At 42.9% G+C, this 18,258-nt stretch overlaps 1 protein-coding gene across 1 annotated transcript in view; it reads right to left on the bottom strand.

Moving 5' to 3' along the window:
• Positions 1-18,258, bottom strand: part of LOC107106185 (zinc finger protein 850-like) — a gene marked incomplete at its 3' end in the record, with an annotated part of 101,761 nt that overhangs the window by 47,029 nt on the left and 36,474 nt on the right. Inside the window, exon 5 of the mRNA XM_015406293.1 lies at positions 6,278-7,207. Within this exon, the coding sequence (XP_015261779.1) occupies positions 6,278-7,207 (930 nt within the window). The remainder of the gene's footprint in view (positions 1-6,277; positions 7,208-18,258) is intronic.

The following is an 18,258-nucleotide window of genomic DNA, read 5'->3' as shown; positions in this document are numbered from 1 at the left end:
CCTGGAGACCCCCCAGAATTACAACTGGACTCTAGACAGTAGAGGTCTGTCTCCCTGCAGAAAATGGCTGCTTTGGAGGGTGGACTCTGTGGCATTATACCCAGCTGAGGCCTCTCCCTTCCCAAACCCAGCCCTCCTTAGAGTCCACCAGAAAATCTCTAGAAATCCCCCAGCCTGGCACTGGCAACCCTTGTGAGGCCTGGCCCCACGGCTCCCTCCCTACCTGAAAGGCCAAAAGAGGCCTGGAAAGTGCCCTTCTCCCTCCCTTTTACTGACAAAGCCAGTTAGACAAAGCCCCCCCCCCGAACATTCTAATCTCTCACCGTTGATGCCTGAAGCAGATCCCTGCAGAGGCCATTTCAAAAGGTTTTGGGGGAAATTCAGCTGTCCCTGAAGGGATTTTTTTAGTTTTTGGATTTTTCTACAAACCCAGGAAGTGTACTAACTATGTAGGAAAAGCTGTTGGGGGAGAGTGAGCCCCCTGTTGGTGGAAATAAGTATCCGCACAGGAAAAAAACACTCTGGCTAATAGAATAAGGATGAGAGCAACTTCGTTAATTCTTCAGGATCTGCGACCTTTTGCTCTCTGTGTAGGACACAAAGGGTGCCTCTGGTTGTGTTTCCGAACCCAATTTGAGAAACACACGACACAGTCCTGTAGAGATGAATTCACTTGAATATTTATTAATTAATAAAGGAAGAGTACAGATCTCAAGGTTTTGGAACCCTGAACACTCAACAGACTCTTCAAGTGTTACAATGGGTGACACAGGATTTTATACTCAAGATGACGCACACAAATCAAATGAAATTATTGGTTCCATCAAACATCAGCAGTCTGACCTAACAGGCCTCTGATTGGCAGAAAACCTTTTGGGCTGAGCTTTCCCAAGAAAAGCTTTTTCCTCTTTAGTTAAAACAATAAGCACTTTTTTCTTCTTAGGCTATGCAGCTCTAAAAGTATCCATATAGGTACAGGGTAGTATTGTTCTTTATTCAGCTAGGCAGACATGCACAGTTAGGCTGGGCTGTCAAGGCCGAAAGTCTCAGCAAAAATGGCAAGTTAACATTTTGTTCTTTCAGCATTTTACCCTCCCATCATGCATCCAAACAACAGTCACAAATGAACCAAGGTTAATACCTGAATACATTCATGATGTTAGAATAATAAATGGCACTTAACATATGCACCATGGAAGTGCTAAGTGCACCCACCAAGTCAAACCTGTTAGTCAGTGGCAGAGTATGAAATGTTTCATAAACTCTGCGTACACCACCTGGGATTTAAATCCTACCCCTTTAAAGAGAAATAAAACAATATTTTAGAAAATGACACTAAGGGTTACACTAAGCATTGGCTTTATCCAGAGCGAAAATCTTGTTAATTAGGACAAAGAACACCAGGGAAGAGACTTAATTTTGAACGGCCTTGGATTCTCCTGCTTCGGTTGCTCTGGGTTTCAAGGGCTTGGGAATGAGTTCCATGAAGAAGGGCCCTTTTTGTGGGTGGAGCTCTCTGTGGGCGGAAACTTCAAAAGCCGCTCCTTTTTGCCTTTTCAGACACTGGTAGAAAGACTACTGCTTTGCAAAATCTTGGAGAAAGCAGGCTATCCTAAATAAGGCAGTGTGACCACCCAGCTTCCTGAACTGGCAAATGGCTCTTTCCTAAAGTTGCTAACCTCCAGGTAGTTAGAAAACCGAAATGGGACGCTCAGACTGTGACTGAGTAAAGAAAGGAAAAAAGCCAAGAACAAACTGTCAAAACTGTAAACAAATGGATAAGGATTAAAAATATTATTATTATATCACTCTCAGTGTCTTCGATATTACTCCAAGACAACTGTGCTGTGTAAACGATAAGTATTCACTTGAACTCCTCTGAAAGCTGGCGGTGAGAGCTTCCGTATTAGCGTGCTCACAGGTACTAAGAAATCTGGATCTAAAGAGACAGGATGCAGAACTACAAACTAAAATGGAACATTCTGTAGAACATCAAATCCTCTCAATATTCGAAACAAATACAAACAAATCACAAAATGTAAAAGACCTTATCCACAGACATCTCCAGCTGGACCTCCGTGTGAGAGATAACGATCTGGAATGGCAGCCAGATACTGCTTGTCTTGACCGCGATACAGGGAACCGGCAACGATTTTCTCAGTCCCATTCAGCAGACTATGGGAACTAACACCTTTGCATCGTAGTTCTGAAACTCAGTTTGTCTCGGTAGATAACATTAAACCAGTTAAGGTAAATGGTTCCCTTGCTCGAAAGCCAGTCGAATCCGACTCTAGGGTTGCGGTGCTCATCTCTGTTTCCAAGCCCAAGAGCCAGCGCTGTCTGAAGACGTTTCTGTGGTCATGTGGCCGGCATGACTAAACACCAAGGCGCATGGAACGCTGTTACCTTCCCACTGAAGTGGTCCCTATTTATCTACTTGCAATTTCTTGCTTTCGAACTGCTAGGTTGGCAGGAGCTGGAACTAGTGACGAGAACTCACTCCGTCATGCGGCACACTCGGGTCTCGAATTGCCTGCAGTTCAGCGTCTTAACCACTTGAGCCACCGCAGCTCCTAGATAACATTAAACCCGGTTCCAAATGTTACAATGTCCTGCAGAGCAGAAATCCTCTCCTCTCATATCCTCCTTGTCAGGAGACGACAATTGAACTGAGAATGTTAAATTCCAAACCCCCTAATAGTAAATATTTCTGTCAGCGCTTTTTGACTGACACCCAAGTCGATTTTGCTTTTATACACATTTGGAAAATCCATGTTACCAGTTTCCGTTTTATTCTTTTACCCCAACTGATTATTATTATTTTTTTGGACAAAGGGATTCCCCCCCTTACTCATGTATTTTTTTTTAATTGTCCTTCTTCTAACAAAAGGGCAGCCTCCTCCCCTCTGTTCTCCTTCATGCAGATTCCGGCCTTGTTGGGCAAGGCCTGCCAAGTCCAGCTGTTCCCAGAACTGAAAGGGGTTTACAATCTACTGTCACCTTGACCTATTCCACTTTTCCTAGTGGTTTGTGGTTGAGCAAAAAGTCTCATGTTTTTCTTTTAGATTTTACATTTTGAGAATCCCTGTAAGTTTTCAATATGATACATAAATGCTATTTCCTCCTGATATTGTTCATCAAAATATCCCTGCAGCAGGGGCAGCGGCTAAAAGAATAGCTGGAATTCTTGCTCCAAGTCTGCCCCTGACCTCCCTCGCTGCCTAGCTTGAGAGTCCCACCTCCTCATTGCACTGGCAGGCTCAGACCTATTATATGAATGTTGGCCATTTATATGAAGTTACATTAGAGGCAGCCACAACACATCCTGACCATGTGCACTGGGAGCACTGGGTGGTGTAGTGGTTAAGAGCAGCAGACTCTCATCTGGAGAAATTGGTTTAGTTCCTCACTTCTCCACACGAAGCCGTTGGGTGGCCTTGAGCCAGTCACAGTTCTCTCAGCTCTCTCTCAGCCCCACCTACCTCTCTCTAGATCCACACACAATATAGGTACACAGCATTACTAGATAGATAGATTTATTGTATAAAGCCATTAACCATTACAAAATTGAGAACATACTGATAAAGAATTAAAACCACTATTACGATCCAGGTTAAAATTGACTACAAATCAATAATAAAAAGAAAGATAATATAGATTTGAACACCTTCATGCATCTACTATAACCTACCTTGAGAAACAATGCTGTAGCTTAGGCTCCTTTACTGTTATAATATTCAAACATTTTAATGAATTTTTACTAAAAACACTATCCATTGTATTATTTCACATCTTACGCTATAAACATTTGTTTACATTTCTTCATAATATGATGTAATACACAATTTAATGCATTCATAATGATTAATAATTACATCATTAATAATTCATAATATGATGTAATACAATTTAATACATTCACCAAACTTTTACAACCTTACTGATCTATTACATTCACACTGTTCCATTTTCCAGATCAAAGTTACAAGTACTCATCATGAAGTTTGCTTAGAATAGCTCCAATTTGAATCGCACAAAAGATCTCTTTCCCTAGAGGTATACAGTCTTGTATTGACAACTGAATTGTAAATTATCTAAGCAACCTAAATTTGACCTTCCTCCATACAGTTTGATGAGGTCCCAGTGCCTGCCTGATTTTGTGCATTTCTTCAGGGAAGAATTAATCATAATTCACTGGGTTGTCACTAGCCATAATCTCTGATTTACTGTCAAGAATTAACCATGCATCAGGTTCCAGACTTTATACTCCCATTAATCATGTTACATCCAGAAAACCTGCTTTTAAAGTCAATTCACCATCAAACAAACATGGAGGACACCAATCAATTTTCTTTTGAGAATAACACTTTTGTCTTTTTTATGCTGGCAAAAGTCCTCTCAACTCGTTTGTCTGCACCGACTGTTTTTAACATTTTTGTGCTGCATTGCCTGCAGGTGCTAAGTACCAGTATTTTAAAGGGAAAGTGTCTTCCTACTCTACCTCTATAGTAGTCTTCATACTGTACCTTTACAAAACAAGAGAACTCCATATTCTAGTTTAACCCATGTGGTGTATAAGTTTTTTACCTAAATATCCAGAAGGCTTCCTGTCTCATAAGTGTTGTCTGCACATCTCCTCTATTGTATGGATGTGAAGTAAACCTGTACAATGCCAAAAAAATGCCTATCTTCAATCGCATGGTTCTTTGCCATAAAATGTATTAGTAATGGCGCATCTTCAATCTTATTTCTAATCCGTGATTTGTGCTCAATAATGTGTGTGCATATAGAACGCATGCTGTATCCATAATATAATAATTTACATGGACATAACATACACAAGTTTAGAAGAGTTACAACTAGAAAAGTGAGGTAAGTCTATCTTATAATTTGTTTGTGGATCAGTAAATGACTTTATTTCATTAAGCCAAGGAGCAGACGGAATATTTTCCACATTTAAAGTGTCCACAAGCCCCTACTCCTGTTCTTGCTTTAGTTGAAATATCAGATCTAATAATCAGATCCCTTGTACAATTTCTTCTTTTTAAACTTATAAATGGTAATTTGTTACAACCTGGAATATCTGCAACCACATTACAATGTTTATAAATTGTCTTTTTAATGATATTAGCCAGGGGTGTCCATGCAACGCAGATTCTACCAGATATACCTCTGAGACTTAAAAACCCCCGGAATCCTCTAGAATCCAAAAGCATGGAACACAAGAGACAGAATTCTGGGACCCTGTGGCACATGGCAAGCGGGGGACCCCAAGGCCCAGTCTGGGGATGAATCAGCGAGACAGGACCGGAACCACTAGAGGATGATGCCCCTAATTACCATCTTGCCTGCTTGGCAGAGAAGGCTATCACCATCTATGGTATTAATGGAGAGTCAGCAGGGATACTCTCCACCCCCTCTTTCCTAGAACTGATCTCCCTTCACAGCCACTGAAGCAGCTGCAACTCTCAAAACATGCCTGAAACATGGTTAGGGAAGGAACCCACATCCAGATGTTGAAACCTAGGGATTGATGCTGCTCCTCTCTTTATTAGAGTTTTCTTCTATAAATGGGAGGCTTCTAAACCACTCCTACACACACAAAAAGAACTCGGAAGCATTCTCACAATAACCAAAAAGCTTTTCAGAGGTGTTTTGGCCTTTGAGGGAGGTCTCATCAGATCCACGCCTTCCTAGCATTGCCAGTCACACATTGACAAATTTCTGGAGATTTGGGGGTTGAGCTTTGGAGAGGGCAGGGCTTGGGGAGATGAAGAGCCTCAATTGGCACACTCTGAGCATTCAAAAGGTTTCTCCCTGTGTGTGCTCTTTGATGATATTGAAGTCTGCCACTATGTCTGAATCTATTTCCACACTCTGAGCATTCAAAAGGTTTCCCCCCATGTGGGTTCTCTGATGCAGTTGAAGATGGCTACTCTGATTCAAACTCTATCTACACTCTAAGCATCCAAAAGGTTTCTCCCCTGTGTGGGTTCTGTGATTCAGTTGAAGATGGCTACAATGACTGAACTTCTTTCCACACTCTGAGCACTCACAAAGTTTCTCTCCTGGGTGGGTTGCTTGATGCTTTTGAGGAGTGACACTCTGACTGAATTTCTTCCCACACTCTGATTATTCAAAATGTTTCTCACCTGTGTGAGTTCTGTGATTCGGTTGAAGATTTCTACAATGACTGAATCTCTTTTCAAACTCTGAGCATTCAAAAGGTTTCTCCCCCCAGTGGGTTCTTTGATGCCTTTGAAGAGTGTCGTTCAACGTGAATCTCATTCCACAGTCTGAACATTCAAAAGGTTTCTCCATTGTGTGGATTCTTTGATGCAGTAGAAGATTGCCGCTGTGACTGAATCTCTTTCCACACTCTGAGCATACAAAAGGTTTCTCCCCTGTGTGCGTTCTTTTATGATTATGAAGATTGCCACGGTGACTAAATCTCTTTCCACAGTCTGAGCATTCAAAAGGTTTCTCCCCTGTGTGGGTTCTTTTATGCTGCTGAAGATGGCCATTCTGACTGAATCTCTTTCCACATTCTGAGCATTCAAAAGGTTTCTCCCCTGTGTGGGTTCTATGATGCTTTTGAAGAGTGTCACTCAGACTGAATCTCTTTCCACAGTCTGAGCATTCAAAAGGTTTCTCCCCTGTGTGCGTTCTCTGATGGTCTTTAAGATTGCCACTGTGACTAAATCTCTTTCCACATTCTGAGCATTCAAAAGGTTTTTCCCCTGTGTGGGTTCTTTGGTGCAGTTGAAGAGTGCCACTCCAACAGAATTTCTTTCCACACGCTGCACATTCAAAAGGTTTCTCCCCTGTGTGCGTTCTATGATGCTCTTTAAGATGGCCACTGTGACTAAATCTCTTTCCACATTCTGAGCATTCAAAAGGTTTTTCCCCTGTGTGGGTTCTTTGGTGCAGTTGAAGAGTGCCACTCCAACGGAATTTCTTTCCACACACTGCACATTCAAAAGGTTTCTCCCCTGTGTGCGTTCTCTGATGCTCTTTAAGATGGCCACTGTGACTAAATCTCTTTCCACATTCTGAGCATTCAAAAGGTTTTTCCCCTGTGTGGGTTCTTTGATGATATTGAAGAGTGCCACTTTCACTGAATCTCTTTCCACACTCTGAGCATTCAAAAGGTTTCTCCCCTGTGTGGGTTCTTTGATGCAGTTGAAGCGTGCCACTCTGACTGAATCTCTTTCCACTCTCTGTGCATTCAAAATGTTTCTCCCCCGTGTGGGTTCTTTTATGATTTTGAAGATGGCCACTCCACCATGTAATTACATTAAAGAAATTCTCCCCTTGGGAAGGAATGCTTTTATCCCCCTTCTTGATCATGTGGCTTCTTTTTTGCCTCTTATGTCTGCCTTGATTCCTGAAGTTTCCTCTCAAGTCTTCATGCTCGACTACTTTTGGCAATAGGTGATGAAATTCCTCATCTTCCTCGTTCCTCTGGCCATTCCCTGTCAGAAAAAAAGAGAGAGATCCCATTTAAACCCACACAAGGAAGTCTGATCTGCCACTGAATTTACATCTACTCTCTGAATGTTTTAGTGGCTTCTGTGACAGACTACATTTAAAATGTTGTTTTCCTAATGCAGCAAAATCAGAGGAGGGAGGTGAATAGTTATGTAAAGTACTGGGTTTGCTGCATGGAGGACTCGGACAATGACATGCATTCACACACGTTTATTGTACTTCACACAGGAACTGCAAAATGGCCCTGCAAGCAACTATATACACACCCATCCAGCACACCCACAGTCCCATTGGAGGGTCTGAATTTCCCGCCAAAGTTGCTATTGGTTAATGCTCCCGACTATAGCCGCGGATCCCTGGTGGCGGTCTGCGTACATAACAAGTTAACTCTGCTCTAAAATGTTGAGCTTGAGTGACAGGCTGCTCCTTTTTTCTGATTGGCCAGGGCCAGCTGAGGGAAATATAAAATCAGCTGTGTGCTGAGGGGAGAGGGAGTTCATTTTGAGTTCAGTGGCAGTTACTGTTCAGTAAAGTAAAAGCTCAGCTAAAGGAGTGGATATCTGAAGAGTATGACTAAAAAGTCTGTCAGACAGGTTCACCTTTTGAATAAAGGGAGAGACTCCTGGTCTTAGCTGTGTTAAGCATAACCTGAGGAGGAATTCCATCGAAGAATTCAGGGTCTAGGGTCAGCTGAAGTATGTTTTCACACGGATGCTAAGAACTGGGGTTTCAGATTTTGGCAAAGAGCAACTGGGTAGCAGGCAGGAGCAGGAGCAGGAGGAGGAGGAGGAGATTGGATTTATACCCCGCCCTTCACTACCCAAATATGTCTCAGAGCGGCTTACAAACTCCTTTCCCTTCCCCTCCCCACAACATACACCCTGCGAGGTGGGTGGGGCTAAGAGAGCTCTGACACAAACTGCTCTTTCAGGAACAGCTGTGCCAGAGCTTGTGACTGACCCAAGGTCACATCAGCAGGTGCAAGTGGAGAATTGGGGAATCAAACCCGGCAATCTAGGCAAGGGAGCACATGTAGATGTTAAATAACATTGGGGAGAGCACTGCCCCTTGGGGAATTCCACAAACTAGTGGGTGCCTTCGGAACATCTCCTCCCCAAGCGCCACCCTTTGTCCCCGACCTTGGAGAAAGGAGACAAGCCATTGCAAGGTCACCCCCAAATCCCCACGTCGGCAAGGCAGTGGGCGAGGAGCTGATGGTCGACCATGTTGAACACCGCCAACAGGTCTAACAACAGCAGCACAGCCGTCCCGCCCCTATCCAGATGCCTTTGGAGGTCATCCATGAGGGCGACCAGTGCTGTCTCCGTCCCATGACCAGGGCGGAAGCTGGACTGGAAGGGATCCAGTGTGGAAGTGTCATCCAGAAAGCTCTGCAACTGTATCGCAACTGCCCTCTCTATTAATTTGCCCAAATAGGGCAGACTGGAGACCAGCCGATACTTGGCCAATTCGGCCGGGTCCAAGGATGGTTTTTTTAGGAGAGGGCAGACCATCGCTTCCTTGAGAGCCCCTGGGAAAAGGCCCTCCAAGAGGGACCTGTTGATAATGTTCCTAAGGGTGCTTCGTAACCCAAGCGGCCAGCTTTAATCAGCCAGGAGGGGCACGGATCAAGGCTGCATGTGGTTGGCCGTACCGTTGAGATCAATCTGTCAACTTTCTCTAGGCTGAGAGGGCTGAAACAATCCAGAATGGGACCAGAAGACGCGCATGGGGCCTCGAGTTCGCATATTGTCTCAAGTGTGGCCGGGAGGTACTCTGAGGGGAAAAGCGGCAAGGAATGATTCCCCCACTGTTTACGTCTGACTTTCCTCACAGCTCTTTTGATTCTTTGCCCTTGAGAATTCAATAGAAGTAGTTATCATGACATCCAGTCGTGCAACTGCACTGAGAGTTTCCTTCCAGTTGTGACAAGAGCCAGGAGGGGCTGGTTTTCAGCCTCCCAAAAATGCTTGTTTGCTGGGGGGGGGGGAAGCCAAGATCTAAAAAAGCAAACTCCTCACTTCAAGCCCCCCCCCCAAGTGGTTTTTGGAAGATGTGCCAATTTTGGGGCGGGTGCTGATAAGAAGAAGAGATTGGATTTATACCCTGCCCTTCACTATCTAAAGGTATCTCAGAGTGGCTTACAAACTCCTTTCCCTTCCCCTCCCCACAACAGACACCCTGTGAGGTAGAAGAAGAAGAGGAGATTGGATTTATACCCCGCCCTTCACTACCCAAAGGTGTCTCAGAGCGGCTTACAGACTCCTTTCCCTTCCCCTCCCCACAACAGACACCCTGTGAGGTAGAAGAAGAAGAAGATTGGATTTATACCCCACCCTTCACTACCCAAAGGTGTCTCAGAGCGGCTTACAGACTCCTTTCCCTTCCCCTCCCCACAACAGACACCCTGTGAGGCAGGTGGGGCTGAGAGAGCTCTGACAGAAACTGCTCTTTTTCAAGAGCTTGCCCCAGGTCATCCAGCCAGGTGCAAGTGGCGGAGCGGAGAATCAAACCCGGTTCTCCCAGATTAGGCTTACAGACTCGTTTCCCTTCCACTCCCCACAACAGACACCCTGTGAGGTAGGTGGGGCTGAGAGAGCTCTCTCGAGAACTGCCCTTGAAGAAGAAGAAGAGATTGGATTTGTACCCCGCCTTTCACTACTCAAATGTGTCTCAGAGCGGCTTACAGACTCCTTTCCCTTTCCCTCCCCACAATAGACACCCTGTGAGGCAGGTGGGGCTGAGAGAGCTCTGACAGAAACTGCTCTTTTTCAAGAGCTTGCCCCAGGTCATCCAGCCAGGTGCAAGTGGCGGAGTGGGGAATCAAACCCGGTTCTCCCAGATTAGAGTCCGTGCACTTAACCACTACACCAGACTGGCACTAAACCTGAAGGCATCCAGGTGAAGGCAGTAGAAAGTGTTCACTGGACTTTGGCCTCTTCCCCCTTGGCTGTTCTTAACCAACCAACCAACTTTTTCTGTAATATCCAGTATTTAATGATCCCTCAGCCCCTCAAGAGACACAGCTGAGCTCAGCCCCAGAAGAAACTTCTAAATCCCCCAGATTTCAGGCCCCAGAAAACCTCCCTCCTTTCCCAGTGGGATTCCTTATTCAACCAAACTCCTAAGAAGTGAGGCAGAAATCCTCCGTGCCTATTCCTTGCTCATTCCTTTGACGTAATCATAAAGGATACTCACTCACACCCCCTGACATCATAAGGCCCGGCGGTGGACCTGCAAGGCCGGCAGGAGTGTGAGGAAGCCCCGCCAAGGCCCTCCCTGGCCCCAGGCAGGCAAGGGTGGGGAGAGGCGGGGAGGAAGCAACTTACCCTCCCTCTTCTCCTGCCTCCTCCTGGCTGAATGAGGGCCGGAAGCGGGGCAGCCGGAAGCAGGGGGTGGGGCTTCGGCGTGTGCCCTGCCCCCACACCTCACCCGGGGGAACTGCGATCTCCCGCGTTCCCCCCCCCCGAAATGACCCCTGGGGAACCTTCTGGGGCAAGCCAAACCATACAAAAGAAACAGGCTTACCTTGAACCAAAAGAGAACCAGGCTGCTGGTGATTAATATCAAAAATGTGGTGTAAAGAAAATGGTTCCTTGAAAGCTCTGGTCTTTGTAAAAATCTTTGGTTCAGGCTGCAAATGTGGCCTAGAGGGTGTTCCCAGAGACCGTTAGAGACACAGAGCCAGCTGACCTTGCTAAGCGAGATAAGACACAACTGTGCTGAAGGACGTGCCTTGCTCCGACTAACATATTCCAGGCAATTGACGTATATGGACTTCACCTGTGCCTAATCTGCAGTCAAGTTTCATTTCTTCCCTCTGGTCAAGTCATGCCATAGATCATGTGTCCAGCAACAGAAAGTCACGTCATTTCTAAGAGTTTTGATTGGCTCAACAGGCCTGGAGCCAATCTGAGGCCTTCACCCATAAAACCAGTTGGGTTTTCCCAATTATTTGCTTCTAGGCTTTTCCTTGATGGCGAATGTGCACCTCGCAGTTACTCTGTTCCTGGTGGCCATTTTTTTTAAATTAATAGCTTTATTCCCTCTCCTAAAGAGGAGAGATATTTCGCTTAAAGTCAAGAAAGGGGGAGGGTATATAGATGGATAAAGTAAAGAGTGAGTGGTGTTAGTATATTAGTATATTAATCTTTTCATATTAAGAATTAGAGTCAGTCATTGCTTCTGTAGACCGGCGTTCTTCTCTTCTTCCATCTCTGTTCACCAGGCAATTAATATGTTAGTAGTGTCCTTCTGGGAGTTAATTTCTTTTTCAAAGTGTAATCCAAAAAGTAGAAAAGTTTCTAGGGTCTGGGGTCTTTGCTTCTCTTGTCTCTTAAGTTGTACTTCGGAGCGGTCGCTCCTTTGGGTTCCTCGTCCTTCAGCTCTCCCTCCGAGCTGCTGTCTTCTACATTCAGTTCTGTCATCCACTTGGCCAGTTCTGCTTCTTCTTCTTTGCTGGCGTGCCTTTCTAAAAAGTCTTGAGCCTTAAAGATAGAGTCAATCTTTTCTCTCTTTTCATTAAACTTGAAAGTCAGTCCTTCGGGCAGCAGCCATTTGTAATTTGTTTGATGGTTTTGTAGAAATCTGGTCAGTCCTTTATATTCTTTTCTTTTCATTCTTATTTCAAATGGAACATCTTTTAAAGTTCTTCTGATCTCCGATTTTCAGGGGTGTGGCTGATGTCACCTTTAAGATCTGATCTCTGAGACGTTGCTTTGTAAATTTTACAACCACTTCTGCTGGCAACTTATTTTTACTTGTATAATTGGAATATGCCCTATAGGTCACATCCATTTCATCTTTAATTTTTTCCGCTTCGTTGCCAGTTAGTGGAGCCAAGGCTGTCGCTAGTATGTCTCTCAGATCCTCTCCTGTTTCTTCTTTCAATCCCTGGAACCGGAGAGTTAAGTTTGCTTTTTCCATTTGAAGCATTAAAAGTTTCTTGTCTTGCTTTTCCTGATATTTTTCAACTTTAATGACCTTCTTCTTAACCTTTTGTACTTCTTCGGCTGATGTCAGACATTTCTTTGCGATGTCATCTACCTTTTCAGCTGTCTCTGTCATTTTTTTCTGTTGTAAAGTATAGGCACATTCCATAGAATCAAGTTTCTGATTAATCTTTTGCAGTTCTTCCAGCAGATGGCGCGTGAGAGCACCTTCTTGCTGATTGACAGCAGATCCAGCAAGGGAAGGGTTAGGGCAGGAAGTCCCTCCTGTCTTCTTCACCAGCTTTTCTTGTACTTTTTTAGTCCCCGCCATGCTTCAGTTTTGTTTACACTTAAAAAGTTCGTGCTGTAGCCTTCAAGGAAGCTTCCCTCCTCTCCGCTTGTTTCTCCCTCCCAGCAAGGTAAACCGTTCGTATGTTTTTTCACTTCCCCCCCTCTTTATTTTAAAAGTCTCTTTTCAAAACGGAGGTGGTAATCCCTCCTCCTTCGTTTCTTGGGGGGGGTGAGGCTTTCTTTTAGATACCACCGCTTAAAATTTTGAACGCTGGCTTATTGTTTGTCACTTGCTTCTTTCTCAATTCATCCGCTCCACCACTCCGCTTTCCCGGCGGCTTTGCTATTCTCCATTACAGGGCACAATGCAGCTGGAGCCGTTTGGGGCAGGGAGAGACTATGGTGGGGGAGCCTCAATTCCCGGCTTTTGTGCCGGCAAGATGCGTCCCCCAGTCTCTCAAAAGCACCCCCTGGTTCGGAGCCTTATCACAAAGGCTCCTTAGGATCTCCGCATAAGCGGGACCCCTCCAGACAGCGTGTGGACGATCCGACTCCGGGAGCTCGCCCGAGAGTCGGTCGTCAGGCGCGCAGCCATAACCGGAAATCTTCCTGGTGGCCATTTTGATTGCTTGCTCGTGAGAGCCCTATAGCTTGCTGACCCAGGCTGACTCTGGAGAATGAGATCTGCTTTGATGCTGAGATCTTTAGCCTGAGACGGATTAAAATCTGGTAATCTGGAAACTTGTTTTACTGTATTAGCTAGTAACTTAACTTTTTAGAGTTCTTATTTTCCCTTACAGTCATAAGAACATAAGAGAAACCAATGCTGGATCAGGCCAATGGCCCGTCTAGTCCAACACTCTATCTCACAGTGGCCAAAAATACCAGTGCCATCAGGAGGTCCAGCAGTGAGGGCTTCCGGTCGGGGGGAAATGGCGATTTGACGCGTCCTGTAATCGAGCAGGGCGAACGGGGGCTCCTTTTGACAGTCTGGGCTAATTTACAGCCCAGCGCAACCTCCCCCCAGGTAGGGGGAGAGTCAAGCAAGCATCGAGACCCAAGAGAGAGTTGAGGTCAGCACGATCAAGCCTCGGAGGAGACTTGATTTGGCACTTTGATCTCCTCTTACAAAGAGGGTGCAGCAAACATTGCTTCAGGAGCCTACCGGGCTGAGCATTCAGCTTTAAATTGCCATTACCCGATTTCACAGACAGAAGGGATTAGAGCTGAACTGAGTGAAACAGTGCGAAGTCCTAAATAAACGAACAAGGTAACATATTTAAATTTGCTTACCGCGAGACGGTTGAGAACGCGATTGAAGAAAGCCGGAGAAGCATTGGTTTATTATGAAAGTCTGGAGAGCGAAAAATAGCAGAAAAAAGGGCTTTTAAAGCCTGAAAAATAAAATTCAAAACTTTGTTGTGCATTCCTGTGGTGCGAAGAAAAGATAACGTATAAAAACTCACACGTCTGATTGCGAGAAAAGGGCTGACCTAAGGCAAAGAGGAGAAAAAACGTTTGCCTAGATAAGCACATAAGAGCGGAAGGGCACAGTCGAGGTCCAGGAAGTAGACGGAGGACATAAGAAGAGGCGGAAGAGATCGGGAGACGTCATCGGGCAGCAGAAGACGGACCGGAAGAAGATCGGAGGAAAAGCGACGGACCAGAAGTTATGGGAGACGACAGGGACCTAACGGAATATCGGAAGTGCGAAGAACCAGAAGAGGTAGACAAAATAACAAGTAACACAGGAAGGAACAAAAAGTCAAGTTACAAGAAGGTACCTATTATTTGAAGTACAGGAAGTGGCCAAAAGGAGCCTTTTCTATAGGGAAAAGCCATAGAGAAACCATAAAGTTCACCCGCCATTTTGTGGAGGACTAAAGTTTTAAAATTAATTTGTAAGTGTTTGGGACAATTTAAATAAGCGAAACAAAGGTGATTCGATTAATTATATCAAGAGCTATCGAATTAGTGGAGTAGAGTTCTTTCTCTGAAGCGCAAAAACGGAGCTGAGGTTGAGAGCGAGGATAGCGTCTTTTTCAACACCGACAATGGCCACAAAAAAAGAAAAAGAATTACAAGCCGCAATGGAAGCAATGGAGCAACGGATGACAGACGCAACTCAAGAGATGGGCAAACAGATGAAGGAACTGTTAGTGTCAGAGGTTACTGACCTGAAAAAAGAAGTAGGAGAAATGGGAGTGAAATTGGAGAAAGATGTGGGAGATCTTAAAAAAGAGGTTCAAAGTCTGGCATAGAAATCAACGGAAATAGAACAAAAAGTGCAGGATGCTAGTCAAAAAACACAAGATGTAAATCAAAAGGTGGATACACTGGTAAAAGACCATAAGACACTGGATGCAGTGGTGAGTTGCAGAGCTATGCAAACACATCTAAGACTAAGAGGAATTGAAGAAAAAAATGGAGAATAAGATAAGAGAAAGAGTGATTGAAGCTATAAAAGAGTACTTGAAAGATGATGTGGACGAGATGGAATTTAATTTTGATTTGATTTATAGACTGAACTCAATAGTGGCAACTCAGAGGAATCTACCAAGAGATGTGATTGTGCAGCTGGTCACCAAAAGGATGTGGGAACTCATCTTTAAAAAGCAATATATAGTTCCGTTTGTAATGGATGGAAAGAAAATTATGATAATGAAGGAATTACCGAGACAGATCGTGCAAGAGAGAAAAAAAGTTTAAGAAGCTTACTGACAAGTTGAGAGGTATGAACATAAGGTACAGATGGGAGATACTACAGGGGTTAAGTTTTGATTACCAGAATCAAAGGTACACAATCAAGACCTCGGGGAGAATGGCAGAGTTCATGTATGAATTTGATAAGGACTTCGGTGAAAAGTAAATAAGAAGACACAATGATGGAGTATAATTTTTTTTCATGGAATGTAAATGGACTAAATTCACCCTACAAAAGGAAAATTGTGAGACATTGGCTGGGGAAACAAAAATGTAATGTGATCTGTTTGCAAGAAACACATATTAGAAAACAGGATTTAAAATATTTAGTGGCCAAACAACCGGGAGAAGAATTCTGCTTATTAGCAACAAAGAAGAAAAGAGGGACTGTTATCTATGTAAAGAAAGAATTGGAACCAAAAGAGATTTTTAAAGATAAAGAAGGAAGATATATAGCGGTAGAAATTAAAATGCAAGAAAATAAAACTTTTTTGGTAAATGTTTATGCACCAAATGGAGCAAAATAATTTTTTTTTAAGGATTTGACACAAGACTTAGATCAAGTAGCATACAAACAGGCTATAATAATGGGCGATTTCAATGGGACAGTTGATTACAAATTGGATAGAAAATCTCAGAAGAAAGGGGGAAAGAGTTTTTTTGAAAGAGTGGCAAATTACCAAAGACTTTTTTTGAAATGGTAAAACAAGAGAAAGTGGAAGGTGTATGGAGACAATGGAACCCTGGGATCAGGGATTTTACGTTTTATTCGAACAGACATGAATCTTTTTCAAGAATTGACATGATATGGGCGACGGGAGATTTGGTTTTAAGGACTAAGACAATTGAAATAATACCAAGACACAATTCAGACCACAATCCAATATTATGGGTGTTGAAAGGAGAAAGGAAAAAAACAAGATGGAGAATAAATGAAGATTTACGAGACCAAAAGGAAATTATAGAGATGATAAATGAAGAGATTAGACAGTTCTTTCAAACAAATAGAACACAAGGGATGCCGATCCAAGTAATCTGGGATACATATAAAGCTGTAATCAGAGGCCTTTTGATATCACTAAATAGTAAAGACAGGAAAAAGAGGTTGGAGCAGCAAAATAAGATCATGGAGGAAATACAGAAACATGAGGCAGAACTAAAGAAGAAACCAGGAAAAAGGAAGATAATAAGGAAAATACATATTATGCAAGAACAATTAAATGCAGTTTTAAACCAAGAACTTTATTGGAATTTGAAAAAGCTGCAACAAAAATCTTTTGAAGGGGCAAATAAGCTTGAAAAATATTTGGCATGGCAATTGAAAAGAAGGAAATAAATAAATAATATAACTAAGATTGTAGAAGATGGAAAAGAAATAATGAGTGCTAAGGGAATCAAAAGAGCATTTTTTAAATATTATGCAAAGCTTTTTGCAAAAAAGAATGTGGACAAGAATGTGGACAAGAAAGTAAACATGGAAGAAATTACAGCAAGATGTAAAGAAATATTAAACAGTGTGATCACTAGAGAAGAAATTGACAAAGCGATACAGGAGGCAAAGTTGGGGAGAGCTCCAGGACCAGATGGATTTACAGCAAAATTTTATAAGAAAATAAAAGAGGAGCTAACCCCAATATTTGAGCTTCTAATGAATGATGTTAGAGAGACCAAAAAGATTCCGGAAACATGGAAAGAAGCTACAATCTCACTTATACCTAAAGAAATACAAGATTTAACAAATGTAAAAAACTATAGACCGATTTCCTTGTTGAACATTGATTACAAACTGTTTGCCAAAATAATTTCAGAAAGAGTTAAAAAGTACTTGCAAGAAACAATAGATGAACAACAAACAGGCTTTTTACCCAAAAGACAAATAAAAGACAACTTAAGATTGGTGATTGATGCAATTGAATACTATGACCAACATCCAGGGAAAAAGGTTGGTTTCTTCTTTGTAGATGCCGAGAAAGCATTTGATAATCTCAACTGGGACTTTATGTTTAGAGTGTTCCAAAAAGCGAAATGTTGGCGAGAAATTTTTAAACATGATTGAAGCGATTTATAGAGAACAGAAGGCAGCATTGGTAATTAATGCAGAAATGACGGAATACTTCAAAGTGCAGAAAGGTACAAGACAGGGGTGCCCTTTATCTCCACTATTATTTATATGGATTTTAGAAGTGATGTTGAAACAGATTAAAGAAGATATATCGGGCCTAACTAATAAAGGCTTCTCCTATAAATATAGAGCATTTGCAGATGACGTTTATGATTGAAGAACCAATACAGAAGATACCACTGGTTTTAAAGAAAATAACGGAATTCAGAGAATTAGCAGGTTTTTATATTAATAAAGAGAAATCGAGAATAATGTGCAAAAATATGAAAGGAGAAGAAAAAGAAGAACTGCAACAAGCAGTAAAATGTGAGATTGTTAGCAAAACCAGATACTTGGGTGTAGACTTTTTTTTTTTTTTTTTAGTAATTTTATTTTAAGTTTTCAACTTTACATATGATCACATTGCAATTTCATACATTAGGGTGGGGGGTTAAGTCAAACTCTTTCTTCGTACCATTTTATGGCCTTTTGCCATTTCAAGTTAAATTGTTCTTCAGTTTTACCTGCCAAAAACATATTGAGCTTGTCCATCTCAATTACATCATAGAGAATATTGGTCAGGTCATCCTTGCTCGGCAATTTATCAGATTTCCAATTTTTAGCAATAGAAATCCTAGACATTGTGATAACATATACAACGATACACTTCTCATTGAATTTCAGCCCGTCAGGTGTAATATTCAGTAAAAAGAGCTCTGGACTCAGCACTAAATCTTTCCC

Source organism: Gekko japonicus, unplaced genomic scaffold (assembly GCF_001447785.1).
Source record: "Gekko japonicus isolate JY-2015 unplaced genomic scaffold, Gekko_japonicus_V1.1 scaffold1578, whole genome shotgun sequence".
Lineage (NCBI taxonomy): Eukaryota > Metazoa > Chordata > Lepidosauria > Squamata > Gekkonidae > Gekko > Gekko japonicus.
Note: the sequence above shows the minus strand (reverse complement) of the source record. Positions and strands in the feature narration are given on the sequence as shown.